The sequence below is a fragment of the Leptonychotes weddellii genome, chromosome X, assembly GCF_054177405.1.
Source record: "Leptonychotes weddellii isolate Sample4059 chromosome X, ASM5417740v2, whole genome shotgun sequence".
NCBI lineage: Eukaryota > Metazoa > Chordata > Mammalia > Carnivora > Phocidae > Leptonychotes > Leptonychotes weddellii.
This window is the reverse complement of record NC_138385.1, coordinates 5,242,002-5,262,508: the sequence shown is the minus strand read 5'-3', so window position 1 is coordinate 5,262,508 and position 20,507 is coordinate 5,242,002. Positions and strand designations below refer to the sequence as shown.

The window sequence follows — 20,507 nt, the reverse complement described above, 5'->3', positions numbered from 1 at the left end:
ATAACACCTACTATTAATGAGAATAGCAAAATAAATGAGGCCCTTAAATAAATTTTAAAAACTGCCATGGTCAGGTTGAGTGAAGAAAGAGAAATTTGAGGGGTTGCCTGGCTGGCTCAGTCAGTAGATCATATGACTCTTGATCTTGGGGTTGTAGGTTCAAGCCCCATGTTGGGCATAGAGTTTACTGTAAAAAATAAAAATAAAAATAGGGGTGCCTGGGTGGCTCAGTTGGTTAAGCGTCCAACTCTTGATTTCGGCTCAGGTCATGATCTCAGGGTTGTGAGATCGAGCCTTGCATGGGCTCTACACTCAGTGGGGAGTTTGTTTCTCTCCCTCTCCCTCTGCCCCCCACCCTTGCTCACGCACACACACTCTCTCTAAAACAAACAAATAAATCTTTAAGAAAAAAGAAAGAAATTTGAGAAGGTGGTATGTTGTGAAACTAAAAGAATGGGTTTAGTGAGTGCCAAAGTTGGTCATAAACAACAACAAATGATGATTTAAACTTTAGAGCTTATGAAGATAACAGACATAAACTGTCCCATAATTACCTCTAATAGCATTATACAAACACTGAAGCCACCTTTAAAAATAGTCTAAATAAGAATATCTGCATTTCCAAAATATTCCTTCAACCTGGTGCAGTAAGTTGAGTCAAAATCAATTGTATGAGATGCCCAACAAAATCAGACTGTTCCATTTTAAGAGAAACATTGGACCCAGGTTGATTCAAATCTTTCAAAAACAGTGATTAAATATTTACAAAATATATATGCTATCTCTTTGAAAAGAATAACTACATATTCATAAAATGTGAAATACTTTTAACCAATTTATTTCCTCCCCTGTATAATTGAAAAGGAACACTCTTCCCACTTAAGGACTAAAAAAAAAGCCTGCCGTTTTGTCATCAGGCTGTTGTTCATAAAAGATTTATCTCTTGCGCATTAAAGTGATAACCTTGAGACAGACTGGCAGGGAAGCTTGAGAGGTCACACGATCCTTCTCTCTTTGGACAAAATTATATACTTAAACCTGATAAAAATTATTCTACCCTTTTTATTCTTCAAAATACAGGTGTCTCAGTAATTTAAGTCTGAAAGTTAATTTTAGTATCTGGCATAAAGTCCATCAGATGCAATTTCAGTATAAAATAACAGAAGCTCAGCGTTAGATGGGATCTTAGAGATCATCCAGTCCAGGCTCTTCTGTGATTTAAAATCTCTTCTTTGATTTCCATTCCTGGAACAATTTTGAACAATGCCAATAGTGAAGAATTCAACATGTAGTAAGTCCATACCATCTCTGACGAGGCCCTGACTATAGTCACCCTTTTTTGAGTGTGTGATGCCTAGGACTGAACATGGTATTCCCAATGCAGTCCAGCCTAGGGAGGAAAGTCACTGTGGGCCTGGCAGAATTGGAGAATAGATTGCCCAGTGTATATAACAACAAAGTAGACCAAACTCTCACATGCCTGAAATGTTTGGGAAACGAATCTCCAGGCCAACTGGAAATGCATTAAATTTGTGGCCTTGCACAGGTGTTTGATCCTTCACTTCTTTATTTCTAGAATGGGAGTTTTAAAGCTCATTTTGAGAGTTTTTTGTGAAAATTAGGAATAATCTGTGTAAAGCAAGGAACCTGGTCCAAATAGGTGCCTAGTGAATGTTAGCTATTATTACTTTTACCTTAGGTTTAGGAATTGCCAATCTTTAAAGATTTTAATTATTTATTTGACAGAGAGAGACACAGCAAGAGAGGGAACACAAGCAGGGGGAGTGGGCGAGGGAGAAGCAGGCTTCCCACTGAGCAGGGAGCCCCATGCGGGGCTCAATCCCAGAACCCTGGGATCATGACCTGACCCGAAGGCAGACGCCCAATGACTGAGCCACCCAGGCGCCCCTAGGAATTCCCAATCTTTAAAAAGGAGAATATAATAAAATATGCCAAGAGATAAAAATATGCCTGTAACCATGATATTGTTTTTTGCTCACATTAAAGTTCTTTGGAGTGATCATGAAACATCAGTTATCACTTTTCTAAGTCTGTAGTTGTTGATAGTGTTGGAGGTTGAACTGAATCTATGCTGGCCTTAAGCCATACTGTGGAAGTTTTCTTTTTGAATAAAAATATATCTGCCTTTTTGGTTGTCATTTGTTTCTCTTATAAAGCAGAATGTTTTTTAAAAAATCAGCTATTTGAGCTTGCATGTCTATTTATTTATTTATTTATGAGCTTGCAAGTCTTATAGATTCAGATATGTATGGATTTATTGCAGTGCATGAACCTTGGTGTTCATGCTATAAATCATTGCCTATTCAAAATTATAGAGTCATAACTTAAGGCCAAAAGGAAGGATCTTAAAACATACTGTAGTGCCAATATGGTAAGTGTTCACAGAAAGTAGGTCAATATCAATAGTATCCACTTACCTTACAGTCTAGCAATAAACTGTGACTTTTACTTACATTCATTTTCATTGACATATTCAGTGAGTTTCTGTAGGTTAGAAAAATTGAGTGAGAGGATATCTATGGTATTATTTTAACAAGGTGTTAGTTTTAAGGATGTTTGATATTTCTTGTTATTTAGCTCCTTCTGTGTTATATTTGTATCACTACTACTCAGCTTATGATCTATAGTCCTTTTAAAACTACCTTACCGATGACCTGTTAACAATTTATATTTTTTTGCAGTTCATCTAGAATTGAAAATGTGGTGTTAGTAACTTTGTGGTAATTTTTAGCTTAACTCTTATTTTTTTAGCATTCATCACTATTTGTGTATGTCATTCAGTATTTAAATGTACCAGTTTGAATTTTTTTTTGTTTTGCAGTCATTATTTAATTAGGGGAAGTGCTTATTAACCATACTGAATTCTTTTTCTTGGATTTTGTTTCTAAAAGCATGCATTCCAAAGGAGAATCAGGTTGTGAAGGCTTGCAATAAGCTGCAAGATTATAACAAGAGTGAATGTTTGGAATACAAATGCTGTTATTCATCCTTCAGGACCAATAACTTCAGCTGCTTTGCCCCATTAAAAGATAGTAAGTTCATCCTCTTACATTTATTATATTTCTATATTTAAAAATCAAATAAATAGGTCACAATGGCATAAATTTAAATTTGGATCTTCCAGCTTAACACTTAAAGGGGGCTCCCAGCCCTAGAGCAAAACTGTCTGTAAAAGTCCTGAGGTGGTCAGGCCTCTATTCATGAACAGTTTCCGCTTAGCCCTTAGATGTGACTTTGGCAGTTCAAAATTAGTCTCATCTTTTCTTTTGCTTTAGTCACTCTCTGTCTTCTTCCAAAGATTCCAGACTCTATGATATGTAACCCTTAGTGCCTGGGAGAAAATACCAATCAGGCATGCCTTAGCTTATTTTTCTCTTCTCACTTTCTCTTCCTACTTGAGTAGAATTCTTCCCATTTATCTTGTCTTCAACATCTCAGTATGTAACAGTAGACTCAAATGTTCCTTGTTAAGGTTTGTTTATTAGTTTCTCTTTGTTCTATTGTTTTTGAATCAGATTCTTAAGATTTTTTTTTTCTTTACAAAGTTTTAAGAACTAGAACATCTGTTTTTGCTCCTGCATTTGGATAGTGGGGACATATTACCCGTTGGTCCCATGATGGACATATTAGATATGATTAAACACTAACAAATACTACAGATGCATGCAAAACAATGTCTTAGGTTAATATAGTCCCTATTCAATTTACAGCTCTTTGTTGAACATCTAGTATTAATAACGGAAACTGAAACCTGATCATGAATATAGTATTACAATTTCAACACTGTCACATGGTGTTTATAATTCATTCATCAGTTTAGTCTTTATATTATGTGTGAAGAGACATTTGGTCTTTGTAGAGGGAAAAATTGAACCGTGACTTAAAATTCCCCAATCATATTAGAATGCATTTCCAAATGAATATAAGAATAAAATATGCTGGGCGCACCTAGGTGGCTCAGTTGGTTGAGCATCCAACTCTTGGTTTTGGCTCAGGTCCTGATCTCAGGGTTGTGAGATTGAGCCCAGCGGCAAACTCTGCACTCAGCGTGGAGTCTGCTTGTCCTGCTCCCTCTGCCCCTCCCCCTACTCTCTCTTTCTCTCTAAAATAAATAAATAAATAAATAAATAAATAATATGCTTATTCACCTGCAAATTCTTGATTTCTTGTTTAATGTTTTGTAATTTGGAAGTAAACATTTAAGAAGCCATTCCTTTAACAAGTTAACTATTCATAGATTAATTCACTCCTTGAGTGCTCGAGGATGTATAACATATGGCCAAGGGAAAAAAAAACACTTAGGCCATAGGAAGAAATATATAGTATGAGTCATAATAGTCTGTTAACAAAAACAGTAGGATCATTTTGTTAAGGCTTCCTTTGGGAGGCATGTATTTCAAGTGTAGTGTTTAGTTGTATTTCAAGAACATTTCATAAACTCCTGCTTCTGATAGAGTAGCAAAGATATTTACCTGACATATAAGAATACCTCCTTATTTTGCTTTATTCACTGGTAGTTTTTTAATAAAAACTTTATGAAAGAGCTCAGATTTGCTTCTCTTGCTTGTCATAAAAGTAACAGGATATAATTAAACCAACAGAGCCTACACAGATATTCCGGATGTTTGGGCTTGGTGTGATCGGTGTGATCAGCGTGATCATCCTGGGATGTCTGCCCATTTATTGCTGCTCTTTTTGCAGGAGAAGGTAGGCAAACATAAACTTTTATTTGCTGATTGCTGAGTGTATTTGGATATTTCTATGTAGACACATTTATTCATATGCACTAGAAACACAGGGATTATGTTTGGGTCCCTTTTGTTTAAAAGAAGGTAGCTTAGGAAAAACCTAAAATAGAGTTACCATAATATTCTTAAATGCATGTTATTTTATTTTTCCATAAATTTAGACATTCTCTTGCATAGTCTGTACATTCCCTCATCAGAAAATTGGGAGGAAAAATACATCAGTGAACTGGGAGTGTATGAGTGGAAGTGGTTATTAACTGCGAGTCAGAAGAGTTCCCAGATGTGTTGTCTCCATCTAGTAGCTGGTCATCTGCTATTGGGTCTTAAAAGCCTTGGTCTGTCTTCAAGCCAATTTGTATCCCATTTCTTCTTAGCATCTTATCAAAAATCCCAGTGGCCTGTTGGCACAATGCTTCTAAGGTTTTAAAAAAAAATAGCTCCCTACCTACTGGAACAGTGGATGTGGAGATAGAGAGCAGGGCCAGGGTGAGTGAGGCAGTTGGAGCACAAAATTTAAGGAGGCACTCACTCTCAGATTTGTGCAAGTGCAGAGTCGGCACTTGCGGGAAAGAAAATGTACCTGGGGTGCCTGGGTGGCTCAGCCGGTTGTCCAACTCTTGATTTCGGCTCAGGTCATGATCTCAGGGTCCTGAGATAGAGCCCTGTATCGGGCTCCATGCTCAGTGGGGAGTCTGCTTCTCTCCCTCTGTCCCTCACCACCCCCTTATCCCACCCCTGCTCGTGCATGCGCGCTCTCTCTCAAATGAATGGATAAATCTTAAAAAGAAAAGAAAAGGCACCTGTTGAAAATTAAGCATCTTTGATGTTTTTATTTGAGTTAATGAGAAAGTGGTATTTGAGGTACCAAAAAATGGTTTAGATTTCACTGAAAGATTGACACTAGACACGAGTTACCTTATTTTCCGTAAAGATCATTAAGTCTTTTTTCTTCTTTTTTGTACCTTTTCCTTGAGTTTGATGAATGTGTCATATTCATCACTGTATTTTCAGTCCATAGCAGGGTGTCTTATATATTAAGGTGCTTAATATATTTTTGTTGAATAAATGAATGGTCGAATGAATAAAGAAATATAGTAGATGGCATTGACTAGCCTGGAAGGCAGTCTTACAGTAATTTAGACTTTCTCATCATTACATCATTTTCTCAGACCATTTTGAAGACACAGTGGAGTCACAACCTTTCAACTCCTCCAGTTTTCTGACAGTTCTCTCAGTTTTCACTTAGTTTCCTATACTGAGTGTGTAATCCCTAGGCCTCTATCATTTTCTTTCTTTCCACAGGTGATTGGGAATAGGAGTGGAATTTTTGACCCTTCCTTCTTCAAAGTTTGATTTCAGATAAAAAAATAACCCATGAATAAAAATGAAATACTATTTGCTAGAAAAGGGTGGCTAGGATTATGCCATGCAATTTAGAATATCTGGTATAATAGGCCTGGTATAATAATTTCATTATGGCCCCTCTATTATGTCGCTGCCAAGGAGTTTAATGGGCTATTCAGGTACACTGGATTTTTCTTTAAAATGAAATTTAAAAAAAATGAAATTCAAAGAATTATTCCTTGATAAGAATATGTTTGCTTCTTTCTACATAGTATAAACTGCTTGAGAGACTTGAACAATGTGAATAGTATACTTATTGAACACCAAAACTTTTGGTTTACTATGATTTATTTATTTATTTGTTTTTTAAATTTATTTTACGATTTTGTGTAAGAGTGGTATGTTCCTTCAGACATCCTGGGTTGTTTGTTGCAACCTCAGAGTATGTGCTTATTAGCAGCTTGCTACTTAGCTTAATTTCCGGGAACAATGGATGTTTGAGGGTGGTTGTGGCACTGTCAGGCTTTTTCTGGTAAGCTGATTTTAGAGGCAAGGGGAATAATTGTGTTAGAATAAAGATCCTATCCTTGATACCAAACAAGAAGCTTAAATGGAAGCTAACCACCCCTCTGCATTTTGGGGGTCAGAATATCTCTTTAGAACTATCTCCTTAACTCACTTCCTGTTCCTCATTTCAAAGAATAAAGAGATAGATAAAATATTACAGTAGGTAAAATAAATGACCACATAAAAGGGAAATAGATGCAGCAGTAAAATCAATATGTAGTGGTTTTTAAAAGAAAAGAAAGTAGCCAAACACAGTTGTTTGTCTAAATCAGAGGGGCTAAAAGCCAAAAGCAGATCTGCAGTAACATGATCTGGACCTATTTGTTGGAAGAACTCTTGAGGCATTGGAAGATACTCTTAAGCTCCTCCTTCTGCTGGATCCCGTCCTATACATTAAATATACATACCTTCAGATGTTGTACCTCTCCCCTCTTGGCCTTTAGTTGTAAGCCAAAACAAGTGATGTTTGACATTCTCCAGCTCCTGCAATTTGGACAGTGAGTTTTATTTACAGATTGCTTCAGGAGCTAACAACTGGCAAGAACTGGAGGGAGTAAAAATGAGAAGTAATATGAGCAGGTGGGAGAAATGAAAGCAGTTTAGAGGAAGAGGATAATCACTTTCCAGAGCCAAATGTATTTCATTCTTTTGGTGCCTAATTCATGCTTTCCATAGTTGACCATATTTGGTCACCGCTTGTGCTAGGGAGGACACAGAAATGTCCAAGACATAGGCCCTACATTCAAGGAGCTTAAATCTACCTTAAAATAAGTCCCAAGCATGACATGTTAAATAACAGTATAAGATGGGGTATAGGGCGCCTGGGTGGCTCAGTTGGTTAAGCGACTGCCTTCGGCTCAGGTCATGATCCTGGAGTCCCGGGATCGAGTCCCGCATCGGGCTCTCTGCTCGGCGGGGAGTCTGCTTCTCCCTCTGACCCTCCCCCCTCATGCTCTCTCTCTCTCATTCTCTCTCTCTCCCTCTCTCTCAAATAAATAAATAAAATCTTAAAAAAAAAAGATGGGTACATAATTAAGGACTAAAAGAGTGGTGGCAGTAACTTGTCAAAGTTCTGAGGCAGCGGGGATCAGGATGAGTGGGAGAGAGCAGAGTGGGCTCTACAGTGGAGGTGCTGTTTGAGCTGAGTTTTAAAGGGAGGACAAGATTTAGGTTGGAGGAGGCTCCCACAGAATTCATTACATCCACATGGAGTCTCCTCACGATAAACCCCTGAACTGCTCATCATTTGTAAGCAGAGGTGTCTGAACTTTGCCCCTGAAGTAATCTATAATGGAATCTCTAGTTTACTTCTACTTGACTTGAGTTCATGTGTGGTATGAACCAGGTACACAGAGAACTCAAGACAGCTTGAGCTGGTTGCACATATACAAAAGGGAGCAGAGAGCATTAGTGAAAAGCTTTCTAAGAATTTGCTACTAATAGCCTTATTAAACTTGCATATAAGATGAGTTTTGAAATTCATTACATCTTCAAGGTTATATAAGATCTATTTTTATTCTCATTAATAGGGATCAGAGCCTCATTAGGTTTAAGTGTCACTGACAGGCTTAAGACTTATACAGAGATGAAGGAAGGAAAAGATCAGGTGGATGAGGACAAAAGGAAGCAGGGCCGGGGGGGGGCTCTAGTGGAGAGAGAAGAGTGGTGGCTGAATTGTTCCCGTTACAGTAATAGAGTGCCAATAACAGTAGTCTCAAGTGCCAAATTGAGTTTCTAATCTTTATCTGTTTTTAGATAAAGTTTAATCTCTATGCATAGGCCAGTTAAACATCTGTGTATTATATAGTGACATGATACTTGAGTATGTACATAGCTTTGGTAAGGTGGAAAATTCAAACATTATAATACTATGCCTATTAAACTCAGATGGAGTGCATTTTCTTGGTTTTTTTTCTTCCTATCAGATTGAATTTGCAACTTTGAATTAAGAAAAAATTCAGAACTCAGTCTGCAAATGACAAAACTATGTTTTCTTTCAACTAATAAAAAGCCATGTTTTTTTTTTTTAAGATTGTAGATCATCTGATACACAGATGATGTAAATAGCACATCCCCCATACAATTTCAATGTAGCTACTTGCCAGATGGCTGTTACTGAAAATTCCTACATTTAGACAAATCCTGCTGCGTGATTCTCTATATTATAATGTGGTTTTCATTATGCAGATAGTCTTAATACCACTTAGTTTCTTAGAATGGGAGGTAAAGAATTGGGAATAAATGTGTCAAAAATTGCGTAAAAATCACCCATTGAATTTTAAAAATAGGCATTTACATTTTCAAATCCCCATGTTTGTGTGTTTCATTATACTGTACAATATAATTAGTAATGTTATTTTGAAAAGCTTTATGCTGCAATTAGCCAACTGCTGAAAGGTTTGAAGTTCCTGGATTATATACATATGAATTCAGAGAAAGGAGATAAAGTCTATAAATTTTAAAAGTGTGGCTAGTCTCTAAGAACTTTGATAAAATATGATCAGATGAGAATATGAGCAAACTGGAACCCTGCTCTAACATGAGTCACTGTAGATTTGAAACTCACATAAAGCCAGTTCTTCTTGGACCCTGTTCAAGGTAATTTAGTTACTGAAATAATAAGAGAATCTCATTATATGCGGATTATATGTCTGAGGTGTTCCCATTGCAAGGACTCCAAGGGCAGCATTTTAGAGAATTCTGGAATATTAGGTACTATTAAAAAGAACATTTTGTTGCCAAGTAACTAATAACCTCATTGCAAAATGCAGTGGCCTTTTCTCAATTCCCATTCAACTTGACCTTTTTGTCACATAGTAGTACACTGTTGACTGCTCCCTTCTTAAAACTTTCCTTTCTTGGATTTCACTGTTCCCCTTACCATTCTGATCCATCTGTTTGCTTTTCTTTGTTCTCCCAACTGTGGTTGTTTCCCAAAGTCTTATTCTCATCTACCAGAGAATATTACAAGTATGTATCAGAAAGAACATTTGAAAAGATCTGTGTTCTAGTTCTGCCTTTCTACCAGTTTTATAGTGAGCGTAACTTCTTTTGGTACTGGTTTTCTCTTAAAATTAGAGTGGAGAATTGAGTTAGATAATTTCTAAGGTCCTTTCTGATCATAATATTCTGGGTTTCTCTGGGTGAATGACTCTTTTAAATCTGAATCCTGGGGGGGGCGCCTGAGTGGTTCAGTCAGTTAAGCATCTGCCTTTGGCTCAGGTCCTAAACCCAGGGTCCTGGGATATAGTCCCCCCACCCCCTGCATCCGGCTCCCTGCTCAGCAGGGAGTCTGCTTCTCCCTCTACCCCTCCCCCTGCTTGTGTGCTCTCTCCCTCTCTCTCAAATAAATAAATAAATAAATAAATAAATAAATAAATCTTTTTTTAAAAAAAATCTGAACACTGAAATCCTTATCTCTACCTCTTCCATATTTCCAGTTGCCCTCATGAATTAGACGCTCTGTTAGCACCTTAAATGCAACATGTGGAAAACGGAACTTAACTTTTTTTCTCTCAAATCACCTCCCCTTGACACTTGTCCATTTCTATCAGTGATTTCTTTAGTCTCCCGGACTAGAAACCTTGGAGTCATCTGTGACTATTTACTTTCCTTTATTTTCAGTGTGTAATCTATTCTCTTAGTCCACTGTCATTTTTTGCTTTCCTTTGGAGTGAGTCTGAGATTTGCCTCTTCTCCAATTTATTTATTGTTACCACTTGGTCCAAGTCTTGTATGCTGTCAATTTCTGTCCTGGGTAAGTGGTTTCAGGAGAGGAGCAAAAAGGAGCCAAGGTGAATTAGTCTTCTAGGGCTGCCATAACAAAACACCAGAGACCAGGGGATTTAAACAACAGACATTATTTTCTCTCAGTTCTGCAGGCTAGAAGTCCATCATGACAATGCCAGCTGATTTGGTTTCTGGTGAGGGCTCTCTTCCTGCAGATGGCCGTCTTCTCACTGCATATTCACTTGGCCTTTCCTTGATGCGTGAGACAAGGGGAAGAAAGAAAGAGCAAAATCTCTGGGTTTTAGTTAAAAAACTGAAAAATTGGGGCACCTGGGTGGCTCAGTCAGTTAAGCGTCTGCCTGTGGCTCAGGTCATGATCTCAAGGTCCTGGGATCAAGCCCTGGTCAGGCTCCCTGCTTAGCAGGGAGTCTGCTTCTCCCTCACCCTCTGCCTCTCCCCCTGCTTGTGTGCTCTCTCTTTCTCTCTCTCTCAAATAAATAAAATCTTTTAAAAATAAATAGATAAGTAAGTAAATAACTGAAAAATTAGGGCACCTGGGTGGCTCAGTTGGTTAAGTGACTGCCTTTGGCTCAGGTCATGATCCTGGAGTCCTGGGATTGAGTCCTGCATCGGGCTCCCTCCTCAGCGGGGAGTCTGCTTCTCCCTCTGACCCTACCCCCTCTTGTGCTCTCTCTCTCACTCTCTCAAATAAATAAAATAAAATCTTAAAAAAAAATAACTGAAAAATTAGTTTGTTTTTTGTTTGTTTGTTTGTTTTTTAATTTATTTGACAGAGAGAGAGAGACAGCCAGAGAGGGAACACAAGCAGGGGGAGTGGGAGAGGGAGAAGCAGGCTTCCCGCAGAGCAGGGAGCCCGATGCGGGGCTCGATCCCAGGACCCTGGGATCATGACCTGAGCCGAAGGCAGATGCTTAGCGACTGAGCCACCCAGGCGCCCCTGAAAAATTAGTTTTTATAATGACATTCATTTTACTGATTGGGGCCCCACCCTTATGACCTCATTTAAACTTAACTACTTCCTTAGAGCCCCCAATCTGCAAATATAACCACACTGGAAGTTAGGGCTTAAATATATGAGTTTTAAGGTCACAAGCATTCAGTCCTGTAACACAAGGCTAGCTAGCATCCAAGGGCAAAGAAAGAATTGAGAACTGCAGAGGGCATTGGAATGAGGTGTTTAATCCAAAGAGTTTATACAAGAGAGACTATAACTAGGTTGAGACGGCAAGTGGGGTTTGGAAGATGGCTAGGAGTTGAGTCCTGGAAAATGTTCCTGGCACTTTGATAGGAATATATACCTGTGCCCTTAAGAAGGAAGGAATTAGTAAGGATGCATTACCAAGCCAATTTGGACATATACCTGGATTCCCAATCTGTGCTCCTAATAATCCATCCTGTAATGTCCTGCCAGATTAATCTTCCAAAGATAGTATTATTTCATTTCATTATATTATTCAAGAACTTCTAATGCATTCAAGAATATCTGGATTCCAGACTGTGTGTTAGGTAGTGTGAAGGACAAAAACGTGATTCAGATCATGCTCTGCTCTCAAGGGACACCATAGTCATATATATATACACATACACACACACAAATACCCAAAGTAAAAAGTCACACTCCATAAAGAAGGTACAGGTAAAAACAATTAGCATGTTTGGCCTTTTTCAGTTTATGTAAAGTTTTCACATACATTGTCTTATATGACCTTCAAAACAGAGGTGGGTTTGGTCTCTTCCTCAAGATTACATAGTGATAGAGCAAGGATTACAATCTATTTTCTGAGTTCCTTGCTTTTTCTACTATAGAAAGTAAGAAGAAAAGAAATGTAAATAAAAACACAATGGCATCTTGTTACTTCAAGTCCACTCAAAAGTTATCTATATTAGATTCATTCTGTTACTCCAATAACAGTTCTTACAACTCTCCATGTATCTTGTGTCCCATCCAGGGAACTATCTTTACTTTTCTTGGCATACCCCAGGCTTTATTCTTGCCTCTGTTCTTTTGCCCATGTTGCTCCCAAATTCTGGGATTGTTCTTCTTCGTCCTCTTCACAAATTTGAATTCTCTCTTACCTTCATATTGTAATTGCCCCAATTCACCCACAAAGTGTTCTGCAACGGCTCTAGATCCCAATGTTTTCTCTTTTCTTGGAGCCTCTCTCTGCTCTTGTGTTTTTAACCACATAGTATAACACAAATTATCCTTTTTCTCCTGTTATTAGTTTTCTTTCTCTGGCTAAATTGTAACTTCTGTGAGGACAAGGGGCCAAGCTTTGTACTTCTCTGAGTGTAGAGCTGTGGTTCCCCAAATGGGGTCTCTGCACTAGTATCATCATCATCCCCTGGGAGCACGTCAGAAATACATGTTCTCAGGCCCTACCCTAGACCTACTGAATCAGAACTCTGGGGTTAAAGCCCAACAATTTGTGTTTTAACAAGCCCAACAAGTCATTCTCATGTACACTCAGGTTTGAGAACCACAGGTCTCTAGACCCTGTGGTAGGCAACTCAGTAAATAATGATTGAAATAATCTAGTCAGTCATTTTGGTGGATTCTCTCTTTTTGATGTTGCAAATGATAAGTTAAATTAATAAGTTTTTTATATTTAAGATTGATGTTATATTCTTTAGTTATCATAAAGAATTTATATTTATATTAATGAATTAGAGTTTGTTAAGAAACATGGAAAATCAATCTACTAGACCAGTAATTATCATGCTCTAGTCTGTAGATGACTTGTATGGAAGTAACCTTGGGAATATTTAATAATATAGATTCCCAGACTGTACCCAAGAGATTCTGATTTAGTAAGTCTGGGATTTGGACCTGAAATGTGTATTTTCTAAAGCACCCCGAATGAATCTGGTACATAATTCATTTGGACTAGACTCTCCAGTTCAATCCTTTATACATTCTTTTCTTTCTGCAAATATTTATTGAGCTCCTACTTTGGTCTGGGCACTTGCTAGGTGTTGTGTTCTTCTCCATCTGGTCATCTCCCTGGGCAGCCTCACTGTCTGTGTTATGAGCCATCTAAGCCCATAGCTTCAGAGTTCCCTAATGCACTCAATTCTGAGGAATCTCTCCTGCATTCTGTATTGGCCACCCACTTTCATGCCCATATCCTGAATCTTGTCATTCATCAAAAATTGAACTTCTGAGTCTCTGAAATCTTAAACTTCAAATCTCAAACTACTCTTTGACCATAGGTGCTTTGTCCTCTAGGTTTTTCCTTTCTTTTACTCTTGTTGCACCTGTTCTTATTAGGACCTCTAGGCTCTTTAACTCTGTTTTCCCTTATCTTCTGTTTTCTGTCTTTTAATATTATCTGATTTCTTTATCCAGCCTGGATCCTGTTGTCTGATACATGAATCCATTCTTTCCAGCTACTTTGTTTGATTGAAATTGAATCCACACTATTTCTCTGCTCCTAGATCTATAGGTTCCTGGGAATTCTTAGAGGAAAAAAAAATCTCACAACTGTATAGATCTGTATCACAAGAAATTCCTAGTGAGCCAATTAGTATTTCCAGCCACACCACTCTACCTGATGTTTACAAACAACATACTTCTTTGCCACTCTGATCTTTTCACACAATGTACCACCCACTGATTGAAATGCTCTTATACATCTTCCCATATGCACTCTTCTTTATCTGGCTCACCCCATTCTGGATGCAGGCCTCAGCTTAGATGTTACCTCCTCTAGGAAGCTTACCCCAAACCTCCGGCCCAGACTGGGTCAGGCTTCTTCCTTTTTGTCTCCTACCAATTTCTGTTTACCTCTGTTTGGATTATCTCAATGTGATATAATTATCAGCTTATAGATCTGTCTTCCCTTCGCATTTTAAGCTTCTTGAGGCTAGGATGCGTATATTATTCATCTTTATTTCTCTAGTATTTAGAATGGTGTTTATTTCATAAATGAGCAAATGTGTCAGTGAGTGAACGAGTATAAGTTGATCTGTACATTTCAAGTGTGAGTATGCTAGTCACAATATGAGATTTTACATAAAAAGAAGAAAAAAGAAAATCACCTCTAGGACTCTGGACAAATCATTTCACCCCTACTTTCCCTCTTGGGCATTCTCATTAGATATTGGGTAGAATATCTAACTTTGGATCTCAGTAATGAATGTTAAGTCTGAACCTAAAACCTAGTTCTCTGCAACCTAGACTAGTGCAGTGCATTTCAAAATAAGGCCGTGTTACATTTTCTTTGTCAATTAAGGTGAAATGTACTCCATTAAATTTAGAGTAGAAGCTATGGATAAAGAAAACATAGTTATTTTAGTTATGTGAAATAAAATATATTTAAGTCACAACATCAGAAAAAAGTATAAGTCCCCAATTTCTTATCTAAAATTCTGAAGTTCAAAAAGTTCTACAAACCTAAAGCTTTTTTCCTAACTCATTTGGCAGCAAAACCTGAGCTGACCTGACCTGAGACATTTTCTAGTTATTATTTAATGCTTAGAGTGGATAATCATATATTTTGTTGTAGAAATATTATTGTATTTGATCATGAGATGTTGCTCCAGACCTTATGGGAGTGTCATGTAATATTCAATATATCATGTCATATTGCCTTTCTAAAACCCAAAACATTCTGCATTCTGAACCACATCTGGCCCCAAGAGACTGAGAACTATGTAGTTATTTCAGTTATTATTTTTTTGAGACTGAAGTTAATAGCACTAAAACATAAAGAGGCCGTAGGTAAATCATAAATATATTTTTGGCCTTCACCCACTATTTCATTTATGCCTGGAGACTTTTTTTATGAATAATTGAGGAAAAAGTATTTATTTGCTCCATATATGTCTTACCTAGTGGAGCTCAGTGACAACCCAGTAATGCAGTTAGAGGGGAGAAAAGTGAGTATTACCTTCAAAGTCATCATTTCAAAGGCAGGCTTATCAATCTCTGGGCCTCACATGCTAAGAACCTGGTTGCTCGGTATAGCTAAGTAGCACTGTCAGGAGCCAGGTGTACTCTTCTGTATACTACCTAGCTTTGAGCTAAGGATAGGACTATGTATCTGTCATTACCTCTTCATAATATCATATGGAAATCTTCCTTTCTCTTTTGGGTTTCCATCCTTACCTTTGCTTTGAGCATTTCTAGTTTTTCTCCTTGGCTTGTGCTTAGATCTTTAGAAAGTGAAAGATCTTGGGGCACCTGGCTGGCTCAGTGGTTAGAGCATGCAACTCTTGATCTTGGGATTGTAAATTCGAGCCCCATAGTGGGTGTAGAGATTACTTAAAAATAAAATGTTTTAAAAAAAAGAAAGTGAAAGCTCTTATAAAAATAAATACCAACTAACATTTCCTGAACCCTCATTGGGTACAAGGCTCTGTGGGATATATAAAGTTACAAGGTAAGGCTCTAGCCTGAAGTTATTTCCAAGCTCTGAGAGGAAAAGGGGACAAGTTTGCATAGTGAGTGAGACATTGTTGCTCTTTAGATTTAGGCAGGTCTGGATCTGAAACCTGGCACCATTACTGAGTAGTCTGGTGACCTCAGACAAATTACTTTCTTCCTCGGTGCCTCAGTTTCCCCATCTGAAAAATGGAAATGATAGGAAAAGAACCTGCCTCATCAAGTCATCATGAAAATTAAATAAGATCATGCACATGAAGTACTTATATACAGGCCTTGGCACATGGGAAGTCTGTCATACTTGTTATTAGTCATTATTTGCTAATGCTGCAGTGTGGTCTAAGGGAAAGATGCTGTATTTTAGAGTCAAACAGACCTTGGTTCAAATGCTAGCATCTCCATTTACTATGTATGACTTTGGGTGAGTTATCTTACTTCTCTAAACCCCAGCTTAATTATTTGCAGAACAGGAAACACAATATCCACCATATAGGGTTGTTGTGAGGATTAAGTGAGATAAAGTACGTAAAGCACCTGGCCAAGTTCTTAGCCTGTGATGGGCTCTCAGGCACCCCTAATCCTGACTATCCACACAAATGCCAGGAAGTACAAGATTGAATACCAAATGATAGCAATAGTCAGTGAAAGTGCAAGCTTGTAAAATTATAGTTGATAATGTAATGTGAACTATTACCATTTAGTTTTGAAATTAATAGGAGAGAAGGTTTCCTAGGCAAATAATATATAAGCCGGGTCTTGAAGTGTGAGTAACCTTGATGTTAGCAGAGGGGAGTAGACAGCATTCCTATCATAGAAGAAGATCAAGTGATCAAAATGACAATATGTAGAGTAATAGTAATGGTTACAATGATAAATATGAATGAGCCAAGTGCAATATCTTCTATCAGATTTGTTGAATATGGTGAGTTAAACAATCAGGTGGGAATGTGTAGAGTTATGTAGGTAAATAGCCTTTTCCTTATAACCCATCATTTTTTATAATCCATAATTGTTATTGTTCTATCACTGTTGAGAAATAAGGTTTCACTTTGAACTTTTAATATTACAGCAAATGGGCCAATCCTTTACGAAGGAGAGTCAAAAGAATTGTAAAGGGTTTGAAGAAACAAAGAAAGAAAATAAAGAGGGATGCTGAAATATTAGGGACAGCAGTAAAAGAGGAGGATGAAAAAAAGCAAGAGACCAAAGGTAATTAGCAGTAGGATATAAAATTGAAGTATTTAATATTTGATTCTTGTTACCACCATCTTGGTTCAATTCATTTTTTTTTTTTTTTTTTTACCCCACAAATGCTTGAACCACAGGAGTATCAGCTTCTGAAACAGTATTATCACTAGGGATATTTGGAATCTAGGAAGGTGGACAAGAAGTGTGCCAAGTTGTTTGGATACCACATTGTTTGGTATACATAGGTCAGCCCTTTAGAAGAAATAAGTGGAATCTGCCTGCTCTGACTCTGCAGCTCCATGAAAGACACCCTTGCTAAATAATAATGGCTATAGTTCCCCATATGTATCGACCATGCCAAATATCCAGGGGAAGGAGAGTAGCTTCAGGAATCTGACAGATCTGCAATCAAATCCTGGATCCTAGCTGTTAGTTTCAGCTACCTGTTCCCCAAACTTAAATAATTCAGTATTATAAGTGGTTGAGGGATCCCAGAATCATACAGCAGGGACTACCTGGCCCTCAGGCTTACAGCTCCTAGGCTTGGCCTGAGTTTCCTCCTCCCATAATAATTACGAAGAGCCAACTAAGAATAAAATGGTTGGTGAGAAAAGAGGTATCAGGGAATAGAGTATTGGACTGGGGGGCGGTCAGGAGACTCAGGCCATTAACTTGTGGCATTTTCATGGACAAGTAAGTTAACCTTTCAGCAACTTGATACCATCAGCTGATGGTAAACAATATAATGTATGTGAAAATGCTTTGAAAATTGCAGTGCAATACTCAAATTTAAATTGTTAATTTCTAGCCTCAGTTACAGAGAAGCAGAGGAGTGGAATAACAGACCGCTGATTTTAGTGTCAGGAGACTCTGGCTTTAGTCTCAGTTCTGCCATTATGTACAATGGGAGCTTGGGCAATTCCCTTAACTTTCCTGGGCTTCAGTTCACCAAGCTGCAAAAAGAGAAGTTTGGACTAGATGAACAGGAAATGTGACGTATTTCAGAAGAAACAAAATCCTTATATAAGGTATTATATATATATGTATGTATATAACTATCTATGTAAGGTAATAAGTATATATATATAATCATACATGTATATACATACCTATATATTATTGCTTTGTATAAGTTTAATGCAATACATACATGTGCATATGTATGCACACACAGACACACATATATGACATAAATAGACTAACAGTACAATTTCTGTGGGCCATTTACTGGGGCATGGATGTTCACCTTGTTATTCAGAAATTGCCATTGTATTTGTCACAATGTATTTTGTCTTTATGCCTCACAGTAACATAAGATGGTACACTGGCAAACTGAAAATAAAGTTAAACATGGCATTGAATATATAGAGTTTGAGAACTTTGTTGCAGTCATTTTCTTTTCTAACAAAGTGTGATCTATGTATACTAGTCCTTTCAAGTTGTTTAACTCTACTTTACTTTTCTCCTATAGCATTATTTTCCCACTGAGAAGAACACAAACCATTCAGAGCAGAGGAGACTGTCCCAGTCATCTAAACCTGATGGAGCATTTTAGGACAAAAATTAGTTGTTATTTTTGTCATGTTTACTTCCAAATATAAAATAAAGTTGATAGTTCTGTTTCTGTGCATCAAACCAGGATCTGAATTCTTCTTATTAAAAATAGTTTCTACAGGATTAAAAAAAAAACATACGAAAAGCACTGGTGGCATTTCAGGTCCTAGGTAGTAATGTGATTTTTGCAACTTTGGTTATGTTATCAACATATACTTCTGTTGGGGTTAAATAAGGCAGAGATTTCATGTTGTTATTCACCTTCCAGCAAAGTGGTTGATGGGGGGAAACCCAGTGATCATATTTCACTATATATGATACTGTGTTTATTTTGAAGAAAAGAGGTAACAATATTTTGTAGTAGGGTTCTTCTTTTTATTTTATAATTTGTAACATTGTTTTTTCCACCATAAAAAACACACTCATTATAGAAAATTTGGTAAATAAAGTTCTGTAGAAGAAAGAAAAAAATCATCCATAATCCTACTACCAAGAGCTGAACACTGTTGTTAGCTTTTTTTTTTTTTAAACAATTGTGTTCTGTAACATACATTAATTGATTTTTAAAAAGTTGTCTTTTCTTTATTATTCACTTTCCTCTTTTGAAATGTATGGGGCTCAAGCTTACCTGGGCTTGTTGCTCATTCATTCAACAAGCATTGATTAAGCCCCTGTTATGGGCAATGCACTTTCTGTGTGCTGGGGATGTAGTCACAAGCAAGATAAAGTTGGCCTTTGCCTCATGGAGCTCAAAGTCCAGCTGGAGAGGAAGTCAGGTAAAGAAGTAATGACAAGGCTATGATAGAAGGAGTACCAAGTTCTATGGGAGCATTTAGCAGGGGCACTTAGCCCAGACTTCAGGAAGAGGCATAAAATTGAAGGTAAGTAGGACCAACAGATGTTTCCCATGCAATCACTGTGTGGTGGGAGGAGTGTTTCAGATATGAAGGCCCAAATACATGGAATATTTGGAATACAGCAAATAGTTCAGGATTGCAGCAACTTCAACTTAGATGTTAGATTAAAAGAACTTTATTGTTTTAAGATTTATTTTATTTGAGAGAGAGAGCACACACAAGTGGAGGGAGGAGCAGAGGGAGAGGGACAAGCAGACTCTGTGCTGAGTGCAGAGCCAGAGATCATGACCTGAGCCAAAATCAAGAGTAGGATGCTTAACCGACTGAGCCACCCGGGTGCCCCTGATCAGAACTTTATCACCCACATTTGTTTATTTTTTAGGCCATTTAAAAATTTTTAATTCCAGTATAGTTAATATACAGTGTTAAATTAGTTTCAGGTGTACAATATAGTGATTCAACATTTCTATATATTACTCTGTGCTCCACAAGGTAAGTGTACACTTAATCCCCTTCACCTATTTCATCCATCCCTTCTGATAACCACTAGTTTGTTCCCTATAATTAAGAGTCTGGTTTTTGGTTGGTTTCCTTTTTTGGTTATGACCCACATTTTAAAAATGGGTTTTATCTTGTAGACAGAAGGGAACCAATGAAGGGGTTTTTTTTTGTTTTTTGTTGTTGTTGTTGTTTAATATTTTATTTATTTGACAGAGAGAGACAAATGAGAGAGGGAACACAAGCAGGGGGAGTGGGAGAGGGAGAAGCAGGCTTCCCGCCAAGCAGGGAGCCCCATGTGGGGCTTGATCCCAGGACCCTGGGATCATGACCTGAGCCAAAGGCAGACGTTAAACAACTGAGCCACCCAGGTGTCCCCCGATGAAGGGTTTTATTTTATTTATTTATTTTTTTATTCTTATGTTAATCCCCATACATTACATCATTAATTTTAGATGAAGTGTTCCATGATTCATTGTTTGTGCATAACACCCAGTGCTCCATGCAGAATGTGCCCTCCTCAATACCCACCACCAGGCTAACCCATCCTCCCACCCCCCTCCCCTCTAGAACCCTGTTTGTTTTTCAGAGTCC

General features: G+C 37.7%; 1 protein-coding gene across 1 annotated transcript in view; it reads left to right on the top strand.

Moving 5' to 3' along the window:
• The window catches only part of FMR1NB (FMR1 neighbor), a 33,536-nt gene extending 14,910 nt beyond the window's left edge, over positions 1-18,626 (top strand). Inside the window, exons 3-6 of the mRNA XM_081809396.1 lie at positions 2,913-3,053; positions 4,623-4,728; positions 16,886-17,025; positions 18,476-18,626. Coding sequence (XP_081665522.1) covers positions 2,913-3,053; positions 4,623-4,728; positions 16,886-17,025; positions 18,476-18,492 — 404 coding nt within the window. The 3' untranslated portion in view covers positions 18,493-18,626. The remainder of the gene's footprint in view (positions 1-2,912; positions 3,054-4,622; positions 4,729-16,885; positions 17,026-18,475) is intronic.
• Positions 18,627-20,507: the final 1,881 nt, after the last annotated feature.